Source organism: Cynoglossus semilaevis, chromosome 9 (assembly GCF_000523025.1).
Source record: "Cynoglossus semilaevis isolate Cse_v1.0 chromosome 9, Cse_v1.0, whole genome shotgun sequence".
Taxonomy (NCBI): domain Eukaryota; kingdom Metazoa; phylum Chordata; class Actinopteri; order Pleuronectiformes; family Cynoglossidae; genus Cynoglossus; species Cynoglossus semilaevis.
Window position 1 is genome coordinate 9,607,888 of NC_024315.1, and position 12,437 is coordinate 9,620,324.

The 12,437-nt window shown below is 43.6% G+C and overlaps 1 protein-coding gene across 2 annotated transcripts in view; it reads right to left on the reverse strand.

The window, feature by feature from the left end:
* Positions 1-6: 6 nt before the first annotated feature.
* dlc1 (DLC1 Rho GTPase activating protein) overlaps positions 7-12,437 on the reverse strand; it is a 60,708-nt gene continuing 48,277 nt past the window's right edge. For both annotated transcript variants that reach the window (XM_017035478.2, XM_008317115.3), the window contains 11 exons: positions 12,265-12,328; positions 8,716-10,388; positions 7,529-7,708; positions 5,422-5,581; positions 4,610-4,817; positions 3,962-4,178; positions 3,445-3,559; positions 2,215-2,430; positions 995-1,212; positions 731-904; positions 7-633 (listed from right to left, as the gene is read on the reverse strand). In XM_017035478.2, coding sequence (XP_016890967.1) covers positions 534-633; positions 731-904; positions 995-1,212; positions 2,215-2,430; positions 3,445-3,559; positions 3,962-4,178; positions 4,610-4,817; positions 5,422-5,581; positions 7,529-7,708; positions 8,716-10,388; positions 12,265-12,328 — 3,325 coding nt within the window. In that variant the 3' untranslated portion in view covers positions 7-533. The remainder of the gene's footprint in view (positions 634-730; positions 905-994; positions 1,213-2,214; positions 2,431-3,444; positions 3,560-3,961; positions 4,179-4,609; positions 4,818-5,421; positions 5,582-7,528; positions 7,709-8,715; positions 10,389-12,264; positions 12,329-12,437) is intronic.

Below are 12,437 nucleotides of genomic sequence, written 5' to 3' on the forward strand. Positions count from 1 at the left end.
GAGGCAACAGAAGACTTTCACCGTCCACTGAGTATCCACAATACACTGCCACTGGTGACCAGTGCAAGAGTTTGTTTCTTTCACAGAATCCTAGTGTACACACACACACACACACACATACGTGACCACACACACACACACTCACTGAATCCCTTTGCTTCTCAGAAGCAATATCATTCTTTAGATAAAGTTTGAACCTCGCATCCTGTATCGGTGACATCATGTCCTTTGGCCCAGATACGTGTTTGTGTGGCGCGAGTCCTGCTGGCAGCAGACTCAGAGCTTCAGTAAAACACTTTTAGAAATCAGTCTGCTGTAATACGATCAGAGCGAAAAAACACAACAAAATAAACGTCCTTCAATCCAGGATTCAGGGTTTGTCCTTTAAATGTGTGTACACAGAGGTTTGGACTGAGTCGACTCTGCTAAAAAAGGGAGGAATGAGTCATTTGGTGTCCAAAGTCGGATCCAAATGATGGTACGACATGCCAAGGTTTAAGAAAATAGTCTTTGGAAACCAGGGCACCGCTTCCTCATTTGTCCAAGGGTGCAGAGAAGGACTCACGTATCCGCACCACTTCAGCAGCACACAAGTGTCCATACAGTTTGTTGTACCACTCTGGAAAACGACCCCTGAAAAATAAGGAAAGTTTCCGTTTGAGGTCATTGGTTTCCAAGCTGGAAATTTTTTACAAAAAATCAAAACCAAACATTTGTTTTCTTCCTGTACCTGCAGTCGATTCTAGAAATGTGCGTGAGTCTGGATTTGTTGCTTCCGCAGGGCTCTATGAAGTAGCGTGAGGTGAGGACGTTGGCCCGCACGCCGACAACAGGTGCTCCCTCGTGGTCCACAGATGTACACACCAGTGCACACGCTCCCTTCGGCAGGTCTGTGACCCATGACCTGGCAGAACGAAGTTACAGTAGAAGTTAGATAAAAAGAAAAATACAACGAAACAGTCCAACAACCTCTGTAGGACAGTAGAAGGTCTACCTGAGCACCACATGGTCTCTGGTGGGGTGGGGGGCCATTGTGTTTCTGACGTATTGGTAGACTTCCATCTTGTCGTCCAGGCTCTCCACCACTCGGCTCTCCAGCAGGTCCTCGTCCCAGTGGCCCTGCTCTCGTAGAACACGAGTCAGCACCTCCTCTGGACTTGCAGGCACCTCGATGGTCACCTTCCACTGTCGCAGTGGAAAACCATCATGGACCTGGAAGAATTGATGGTTCTTTGTTATTACAGGTCTGAAGAAGAAAATGGGTTTTTACCATGACTGTGAGTTTGTCTATGTAAAAGGATAAGTTAAAATGTTCTTAGACAGATATTTGGATTTCACATTATTGAAACGTTGCAAACTCCTACAGACGATATTCTCCACTGGACACCATGCCTACCTACATTAACACCTGAACAGAGTACAGAGAGGCGGCTCTGCTGTTTTCATCAGTCAAGATTATCCATTCATTTGTCCAACACACAGCTCTAACTCGTGTACACTCGTGTAATCGTGTACAAAATGTTCAGCAGCCTTTTTCATTTGTCCAACACACAGCTCTAACTATCGTGTACAAAATGTTCAGCAGCCTTCGGTACAAAATCTTATCTCGTCATCTGTGTTCTTGGAAACGAGCTGTTGCGATCCAGCCTGTTCGCTAATTGTACTACACAACACTTCAGCAATGTCTCAAAATTCCCTAATGCCCTGCAGCCGTGTCAGTTGCTTCATTCTTCTGTCAGATGATAAAGAGCGCTCATTCTCTCTGCCTTGTGACAAACTCGTGAAAAGATAAAAACCTCCAGAGGAGACACAGCCCTGGGATAATGGAGAGGCTGTATATGTTTATTCCTGAGTGTCTATGTCGAGCTGATGTCATTCTGGGATGGAGTCCAGTACTGGGAAGGGAATGAGAGGCCAATGGCCCGGCCAGTTTCACACGGATGTGTTTCTGCCGTTGAAAAAAACAAAACAAAACCTAACTGCTGGTTTTCACTAGATATTTAAGGAAGCAGTTGAGAGGGAGACTGGAAAAAAGAAGAGTGAAGAAGGGGCCGGAAAGAGACATTTGAAAGGAGTGTGTGATTCACAGTGCTGTGTATATACGCTGCTCGGTTGAAGGATGATCTGTTTGGCTCTTGTAACTTATGTAACAGTGTGTACATGGAAATGGACTGTATATGGTGAGGAGAGCCAGGAAACACATCTGCGTCGTACCTTTCTGCAGGCCAGCTCTGCCTGCTCAGGCGTGGAGCAGCTGTCATAGCCTCTGAACTTGTCTTTGGCTTCCTTGAGGAGAGCGTCTAGGTGGTTGCGGAGGTACGTGCGGTAACCTCCGTTTCCGGCTTGTTCGTCGCAGAGATCCTTAATGCATCGAGGCAGAAGAGCCTGCTCCATGTAAGAGTTCCTGCAGCGATTCATCTCCTCTGGTATCTATGAGGAGGAGAAGTTATTAGTCGTTATTGATTTCATCTTTCATGATTTCATAGCACTCAATGACTTGATGACAATCAATGATTATTAAAAGTGTGAATTTTCAGGCGTTGGTGTTGGGCATCAATTTCTGTCAATGTTTTAACAGAAGACAGAAACTGAATTTTTGTTCATTTTTGCAACTTTACTATTTCAAAAAAGAAAAAATTGAATTCCATTTACGTCTGTATGTACGTGGTTGTGCTTGTGGGTAAATGTATGTGTGTACGTGCTGTGTTTGAGTCTGGAGAGCACTTGTTGTTGAGCTTCTTAGAGTTAGACCCACAATGTTAGATGTTGGATCCCACGGTCTAATGTGATATTGATTACAGAGGGCTAATTTAAGAGGTCACCTTATGACAAAATCTAATTGGAGAAAATTATTCAGGAAGCAAACGGCCGGTGCGATACGACTTCCCCACAATCTAATAAAATCATGATCAGTAATCAGACAGTACACAGAATGTTACTAATTACTACTGCAGTTCAGAGAAAATGGTACCGAGCACAGAAGCCTTTTAGAACGAATGTCACTGATATTGGATTAGCGCTGGATTGTTTTGCTGATTAGTTCCTGTTTATCCCATGGAGTGCTCTGCTCGGGGAAACACCGGAACAACTCATGGGTTTAAGATTTTTTTGCCACTGACGTCGATTTGTAACTTGGTTACGTTGGCTCTAAATGGACGGTTTGATAAAGTAACATTCTGTTCTATATATTCTGGGCAGTTAAACATTGTCAATACAGGGGGTCCTCGATGAGTCAGAGTTCAGTTCCTATGGTGTGACGTAAGTTGATTTTTGCAAGTCAGAACTCACATACCTTATATCATTACCTAAGTCACTCATCTATGCTAACACAGTGGTAACATCATAATGTAGGACAATAAAACGTCAGAAGAATCTGACTTACACTTGGGAGCCATAATGAAGGGCCAAAAAAAAAAAAAAAAAAACTTCATACAAAATACTAACCCGAAAGAGTTTCCTGCACTCCTGGATCATGTGTGCCACACCGTGAGTGGCAGCCAGGTTCTCATTTAAATCCTTCTGGTCCGGCTTTCCCAAAATCTGCTTCCTGTTCATCACCCTAGGCCCAGAAAGGATGGAGAAAGTACTGTTCAGTTTCCATTAAAAAAAAAACACTATAGAAATTATAGAACACTAGCCTCAGGGTAAAATGCTATCATGTAGTAATATATGGACTAAAAAACGCCTCAGGGTAAAATGCTATCATGTAGTGATATATGGACTAAAAAAAGTGGAAAATATCAGCTGCTTATATAACCCTTCTATTTCCTCTGTCTCTCCCTCTTCCTTTCCTGCCCTGTGCTTTATTTACTGTATCCTGCTCCTTTGTTATTTTAAAGTGTCTCTTTCCTGTTTTTAAAGAGTACCACATATCACACGTTACATAAGAAGCTAGGACTTTGTCAGTGGAATTATCAAGTGCATCGATTCCCGGCAATAAGGTCAACAAACGGACACGCACCTGGGTGAGGAGCTCTCCTTGCGGCGCAGGGTGTTGAGGTGGAAGAGCGACGGTGCCAGACAAACGGCCAGGTTGGTGGGAGTCATCTGGTTCTCGGCTACGCTGGCCGTCACATCGCTCAGAAAACACAAGAGTGTCCTCAGTGCCTCACGGTTCTCATCAGGCAGCAGCAGCACGGCGGCACGGGCTGCCTGTAGACGGAGCTCTTTTGGCATGTCTGGAGAGAAAAGGCAAAACGCCATGCCGTATTATGTCATCTTTTAGTGGTCTTTTCCTGCTAACTTTAGCCTCACTGGCCTGGCAGTGATAACATCCACTGGCCTGTTTGAACTTTTATAAACATGAGCTGGAGTGACTACTTCAGTCATGTACAGTTATATAATAAACCAAAACCTTGAGAGGACGTCAGCGGTGAGTCGCAGATAAATGAGCCAATATATGTTTGCGGAGGCAGAACATCCCCTCAATCCACAGGTATTTCCTGCACTTATTCTGTTTGTTTTCATTTCGCTATTTCACAACGCCTTGCTCCACGACTGTCAAGCGGCTGCAGCCCCACAACAACACACACACACACACACACATATGTACGTCTTTACATAGACTGTTTTGCTCACGCTCTGACTCTGTGTTTGTGCAAATACTTACACTGATAAATCTGCAGGAAGGTCTCTGACAGTTTGCTTGTGAGCAGAGGCTCTGGCAGATCTCTGAAGTACTGTTTCAGCATGTCCGCGACGTCGTACGCCGACTGGCCCTCGTAGCTCACTCCGCCCCCGTCCGCACCGCTGGCTTCATTCATTTGACGCAGGGCTTGGATTCGAGACTTAACTCCTGACTTCCTGAAAAGACCCACCTGAAGAAGAAGACCAAAATGTTCTAGTCAGTTACCTCAAAACAATGTTTGATTATTACAGCGTCCAAGGACCTTACAGACACAGGGGAAATCACAATGACTGTGTTTCCAGTAAGTTCCCAAATTACCTCACAATTATGATAAATGTGACAGTGAATCATTGTCTGCTGAAGGATGAATGAAATGGCAAGTTAGGGAGGACATAGGAAAAAGTCTTGGGCTCGTTGAGTCTGAATATTTTCCAGCTTTTTCATACAAAGCTGCCTTGTACTACTGAAAAATAACCACTGTCACTCTTCTATTTCTGATTTGGCTTTCTATTTTAGTTTCTTTTTTCCCATCAATACTGTACATGCAGTCACACAAAGTTAGACTTTTTTTTCACATTATAGAAACTGAAAAGCTCTGTCTTCCAACCCTGACATTAGCGAACATTAAAGGACTCTCATAAGGACTCTTCTTCCACTGTGGAAACTGAAAATGGTGCTTTAAGCTTAATGACAGGCCCGCGGGAATTTCCGATATAATGTACACGCTGAGGTGTAATCAAGGGCTTATGTGTACATATGTCAAACATTCATGAGTAACTCAAACAGCCTGTTACCTGGTCAAGGCACTGATTACGCAAGAAGCGCATGGCCTGTTGGATTCCCTGAGGGAGGGGCTGACCAGTTCTCTGGACGATGACTTGCAGTGGCACACCAAACACATTCCTGTCTTTGTAGTCGCGCACCTTAATTCGCTTCATAAACTTTGGCACGGCCCTTCAACAAACAAACACACACACAGACACACACATTTACATCAGAAAGACATCCCACACAGAATATTAACATGCATTGTTGAAGTGTAAATGCATTTTAAACCAATACTATTGTAAAAAAAAAAAAATCATTGGAATCAATGGACAATAAACCAATACTATTGTAAAAAAAAAAATCATTGGACAATACTATTAGTTCATTGGCTACATTTGTGCAGATGTGTCTTAAAGATGACAAACCTAAGACACTAGCAAGAGCCGCTAATTACTAGTGGCCACCCTGTGCTACTACATCAACCAGTATTGGTCCTTTATCTACTCCTGTGTCCCCAAGTGAACCTTTTAAATCAGGTGAAGGGTTTTCCAGTTTTCCAAGATAAATGTTAAATTCATTTTCTGGTAGAAAAGCTTTCGTCCAAAGCGAGAATTTTTTTGTTTTTACATTTTTCAATTCAATTCAGAAAATGTATGCAGGCTTTAAATGAGAAATACTCTGAATAAATTAAGTCGAGATACAAACTGATTAATCATTATAACAAAACAAATCAATCTGTCTTTGATTTGTTAGTTTTCAAATATGTGAGTCAGCCCAGTGAGGCTAATGAAGCAGCTGTACAGTGGACAGACTGTTTGTGTGTTTAATGAAACCAGGCCTGTGCAGAAGCCTGTCTCCAGGTTTATGGGAGAGGGTGGATAAATAGGGTGAGGAGAGAATGGAGGAGGGCTGGGGTGTGTGTTTTGCCGTCACAGAGGGAGGATCCAACTGCTTTATACATCCGCACAAAGTGCCTGCAATCCTGTTTCCTCTAGTGTGTGTGTCCGTGCACGTGGGAATGTACGCGTTCTTGGGTGCGATCCCCCATCAAGTCTTTGACCACAAACCAAGAGTTGAAACGTGCGACTCCAACTGTTTCACAAGAATGCATCTACAGATTTATGGCTGTGGTTCTGCGTGCATGGGTGCGAGTGTGTTTAGCAGATAGACTCTATGTGCAACGCAGGACAGGCTTGTCTTTGTTAGAACCGTTCACAAGACCCTCAGAACCACAGTTTAGGAAAAGTGGAAAAAGAGCATATTATGATCCCCAGCCCGGAATTCTGATTATGTGTGGGCCTCCAGTGGCCAACAAGTGGCCTCTGTCTTCCAGCGGGTTCTGGACTTTTAAAAGTCATAATTTATGTGATTTCTACTCAAAGACAGCCTTGAGTAGAAATTACTTCACTTATAAATATTTTTTTCATGTGACACATGTGAAAATATCCAGATCACTTTAGAGATTATATCCGGCTTCTTCAGGTCAATGTTCTGCAGTTATATGTTGATGGAAAGAATCCCTGGTGTCCCATTGACATTTAATTTTGTTATCTGTGATATTTTAATACATTACCTCCTCAAAGATCTTTAGCCTCGGGTGAACATTTAAATTATAAGAATACAGTAAGATAGAGATAAATAAGGGATGTCCAGCTGTTCTTGACCAAAGATTTACCAAAGTATTATTGTCTGGAGTGTTAAAAAAAGTAAGATTCAAACTTATTGAAGGCCAGAAGGTAGTGGTAGAGTGATAATTGCCAAAAGCCACCAGCTCTTGTAACGCAATGCGTGTGAACTGCCATTATTGCCCCATGGAGAAAAAGACAATGTACGCCCCTTCCCAGCAATTACAGGGCTGGGAAAAGAATGTGAAACCCAACCTCTGTGGACAGCTATCACCACACTATACAACAACCTGCAGATGGAAGGGATTGCGAGACTGTTGGGACTGAGGAGTATCAGTTGGCCGGCTGAGTGGATAAATTCAAGGCCATCGCTGATGAGGGACAATTAGCTAAGTGTGAAATGCACTTCACAAATAACTCTGGGTGTTGAAATACAAGGAGCACGTGAATTAACCTCCACAGCCCGCCTGGTGCCTGTTCCCTTTATTCAACTGTCTGTTTTCCTTACCAGCTGAAGCCGTGTTTGTTTGCAGGAGTATGTTTCTCCAGCAGGGCGGTGAGCTGCAGCAGGGAGAGCTTCTGGAGCAGATTCATCTGTAACACTGACTGGCAACTAATCTGGAGCTGTGCCGAGGCCAAGCTGGGCCTGTGAGAGTTCTGGAAACTTGGCCAGCGAAGCTTCTGTGGCCTGTATAAAGAAGAGGGCCAGCGAAGCTTCTGTGGCCTGTATAGAAAAAGAGAAAGAAATCGCACCAATTAAGATATTAGTGGAATAAGGGTAATTGACAAAATGAGCTGTTTGCCTTCTCAGATCTGCGTCATGTTTTTGTTATCAAATAAACTCAGGAAGTTGCACATGGTTGTTGGTGCCAAGTGATCAGTTAAGGGATTACAGAGATTTATGAAGACATCAATCAAGAGATAATCAAAAGGCCTGAACACCCACACCCCTTCATGTAATTTGTCTGTGAATTCCTAGAGAAACAGAAACAGTTCCTATGGCGACCAGGCAGACATTCCACAGTCACCAGAGCCATTACATAAGGAAAGACGCCTCAGCGTGTTTACCCTTTGCTGTCAATTACTACAGAAAACACTTTTTGTCTTTTGGTTTTTCTTTATTTTCCTCCAGCTTTTCGGCTATTATTCCAGTGTTTTACAGAGAAAGAAAGACCAGGAGGCTGCCAGATCTGGCTCTGAAAATAAGGCATAAGGCTTAAAGGTTTCCTTTTGACATCAGGATAACAAAATATCTTTAAATTACTTCAACTGCTAAACAGTGGAAATCTGGGGTAAGAAACCAGCCAGCAACTCTACTTAGGTACAAGATGAACATGCATGTTCACAAGTAGCTGTGAACATGCATGTACATCAAGGATATGTAAAATGCTATTAAAAATTAAATATATTAAGTTGAAATAACTATTAAGTTAAATATGTAGAAGATTAAGCAATTTTAATGAAGATGGTCCTGGGTTCAATCCCCATAGAAACCTTATATACCTAATGGCACCTCCATGGCAGCATGTGCAAAGACTCACACTGTAAATGTCCCCATTATGGGACAAATAAGGGACACAACTGTTATTATTATTAATATTGTTATTATTCATTTGTCAATTTAATCAACTGACCCTTTAAACAAAAAAAAGATTTTTGCACAAAGTACAAAATGCTTGGTGTAGTCTGACTGACCTGCTGGTCCGGGTTAATGACGCTCCAACACCAGAGTCCCTTCTCTCTCTCATCCCTTCTTCTCCTTCTCCCAGTGGGTTTCCTGTGCTGTCTTGGTCACTTCCATTTTCAGTCTCTTCTAGTCGGTTCTGCAGAGGAGAAGACGGGCAAGGAGATGCCGAGTCCAAGGCAGAGTCTGAGTCTCCTTCTTCCTCTTCATCTTCCTCCTCTTCCTCTTCTTCTTCACCCACTACAGCCTCTGACCAGGCATTAAAACGCTTCAGGCCACTGACATGTTTTAGCACTTCCTCCAGTTTCCCTTCATCTCCCTCCTCCTCTACCTCCTCCTCTCTCTCAGTGTAGGGGACGTTGTCGTAAAAACTGAGCCGACTGTCGACAGAGCCTGAAGACCCGCGGCGCTGACGTCTACTTTGTCTTCCCCTAAGCACCACCAAGTTTCCATTATCAATCCCATTGTTGTTCCGTGAACTACCGTCTTCCAGGGCTTTGGGAAACGTTCCAGGCTTATGCCCTTCTGGTAAGTAGAAGTAGAGCATTCCCTCGTCTTCCTCTTCCTCTTCTTCACCCAGTTCTCCACCGTTGCTTTGGTAACTGTAGTTGTTTTTGTGGTTCTGCTCGTGTACTGTCATCCCATTAGTAGCTGGGCAGTTGAAGGCGTTGGATGAATTGGGTGGAGGTTTTGGCTGACGATCAGAAGTTTGTTGAAGAATGCTTAAAGGATCAAAACCCTCCAAATACATCCCCCCTCTCTTACTCGACCCTGCTGCTGTACTGTGACTTCGAGCCCGGGTCACTGGGCTTGGTGTGCTCACTGCACTGCCACTGCTGGCTTCTGACTGGCTACTTCCTGTACTTCCAGTGCTGCCATTGCTGGTCTGGGTGGAGTAGGAGACAGAGCGATTTCTGTTAAGTGTCATAGTCTGAGTGGGATTGCGATGGTGATTGAGGTTCTGGTGGAAACTGATACTGGGGATGTCCACACAGTTCAGCCTCCTCAGTTTGTCATCATCCAGACCCTCTTTGATGACAGGGCCACTGATTTCGATCTTCCCTCCAGTGATGCTGCCCTTCTTCTTTCGCTTGGAGGTGGAGCTGCTGCGGAGCCGCAGGCTTTCCATCCTCTTCAGAAAACTCTTGGCTCGTGATCGTGTGCTTTTGCTGCTTTCACTTCCTCTCTCCATATTTCCCCCAAGTCCAACTATCCCAGTTTTCATGTCAAAAGTGAACTGTCCAAGTGACTCTAAAGGTGATGGGGGCAACCCGTCAGACAAAGAGTCTTCATTGGCACATCCTGAGCCTCCCGTACCCGAGGATGAGCACATGCTAGTAACAGAGCTAGCACGAGTGGCACCAGCGGGCGCAGATTCATTTACCAAAGTGGCACCATGTCCTTTCTCCTCTCCTCTTCCTCCACTCCCACTGCTGTGGATAGACACCACCTCAGGCTGCTCACTGAGGTCGGTCAACACACTCTCTGAACTGTTGCCTTCATGTAGGACGTGCTTGCCTTTTTGGGGTACATGGTCCTTGGGGAATGAGGAGGCCTCTTTGTCATCCATGGACAGTGTGGAGAAAACATCCAGCTCCTCCATACGTGACCAGCGTTTGCTGTCCCGTTGGAAGGTCCAGCGACCACTAATGGCACAGAGCTCATCTTCATCAGAGTCCTCACTCTAGAAAGGGAAAAGAAAATCATAGGAAAACATGGTAAAAATAGAAGGAAAGGACGGAGGACAGTATTTGTCACAGCTACCATTTCTTTTCCAATGTTCCTCAAAAAAGACTGAATAAAAAAACACGTCATAATTGTTTTAACTGTAAAATATGTATATGTATAAAGCAGCAGCTTCAATATATTACTACTTATACCAAAAATGCCAATGATTGTAAACAGCCCTGGTCTCTGCTGACCACACAACCTCCAAAAGAAACCAGTAGGCCTTTCTGCGTCACATATAGAACACATGCATCTTCTCAAAATCTACACACCTCCCCCAGTTTGGTTAATCTATCTCAAGCCCTGGAGGGAGCTCAGGAAATTCCATTATGACCCCCATCGCTCTAAGTGCAGCCGGCCAGACTGGGGTCACCCTCACAGTTATAACCCCTCCGTCTGTATGCACAAATGCACTGAATGTGAGACGCTTTATCGATAAAGTCATGCTCTATGACAAAAGATAAGTCCAACATGTGTCTCTTTGTTTAACACACACACACACACACAGACCAACGTGGCTTCAGAAGATACTTCCTCGCAGTCACCAATCATCCAAGATGACTGCAGCCTATAAAACCTAACCACAGGCCGTGGTTTAAAAACCCTCTTCTCTACATCTTTTCTTACTGCATGGAAATTTACACAATTCACTTTTATCCTTTGCAAACAAACACTCTTTGAATTAAAACAAAAATAAAATCCAGTCATGAATTTTACTTTTTGCATGTTAGATTTCCTTTGAGCTTTACATACACAAAACGATTTAATGTATACACGACGAAGCACCAGTGAAGGAGGGGTCTCTGTGCTCTTCATTAAAAAGAGAATCTAATTTCTGTGGCTTGTTCTGTTCTGATGCTGGTTTGATTTTGATTAAACGATACCGTGCTATTTGGGGTTCAGACATTTAAACGATACCGTGCTATTTGGGGTTCTACGGATGATCAGACATATATCAAGATTTTGGCGACAACTCATCCCCAAACCACTAAACCGTCACAGCATTCACGGCAGTGGTTTGAGCATTAGGAGGAGTCGCCAGAAAGAAAATGGGAATGTTAAGACGTATGGAGATCAATGCATTCCTAAGCTGTCTGAGGATGGGGGGGTGAGCGGAGGCAAATAACCTCTTTGACTCTCCTACTTCTTTCTGTTGACTTCTGAAATGAAAGGTGACACAGAGAGGGTCATCCTAATGACCGCCACCACACACAGAACAAGGATAGTACTATGTACTGCTTAAGGCTAATAGGGAGTTAAGGTAATTTGTATTAAAGGAGAAACTCTGATCACAAAGTGACACTGTTTCAAAGAGAGACAGACAGAAAACTGATATCTAAGCACAGGTATGAGTTCTTTATAAAACTTTTATAAAAAAAAATGAAAACCACAAAAAATGTAAGTGGGTAATTCGGCACATGGTTAAAAAGAAGAAGAAGTGTGATTTAATAAAACATTGGACACAGTGTGTGGTTTCATTATTTTACTCTAAATTTTGCCACAAAAGCATTTAACTGATTAAAATCTACAGTAGGCCTGGGCTGTGGGGAAGTATTTGACAAAGAAGGTGAGCAGGGGGAGAAAATGCAACCCCTTCATTTAGACATAAAAAGCTGCCCTCCTTTCCCCTAGGGTCTGCACAACCCACTTGATATAGAAATAAAACCCAACAGGTGGCTTCTAATTAAACAAGATGTGAGAAAACACAACTTCTGCCCTATGGCCAAGAGTGAACTGAGGGCTGAGGTGAGGAAGTGCAGTTGTGGTTGTGAAGATGTGCTATGGGGCTTTTGAAGGAGGAGTGGAGTTCATGTGTATGCATGTGCACTTACTCGCTTTCTTTGCGGTGATATCTCCAGTCTCATCAAAGCACACTTGTTAAGGGTGTTCAGCCTCCTGTGCAAACACATCCAAAAGTGGTTACATTTAAAATGGGTTTGAAAAATATTCAAGCTCCCTGGTTTTCCCAGAAACCCAAACCTCTCATCACCAAGAGTGCGTAAAA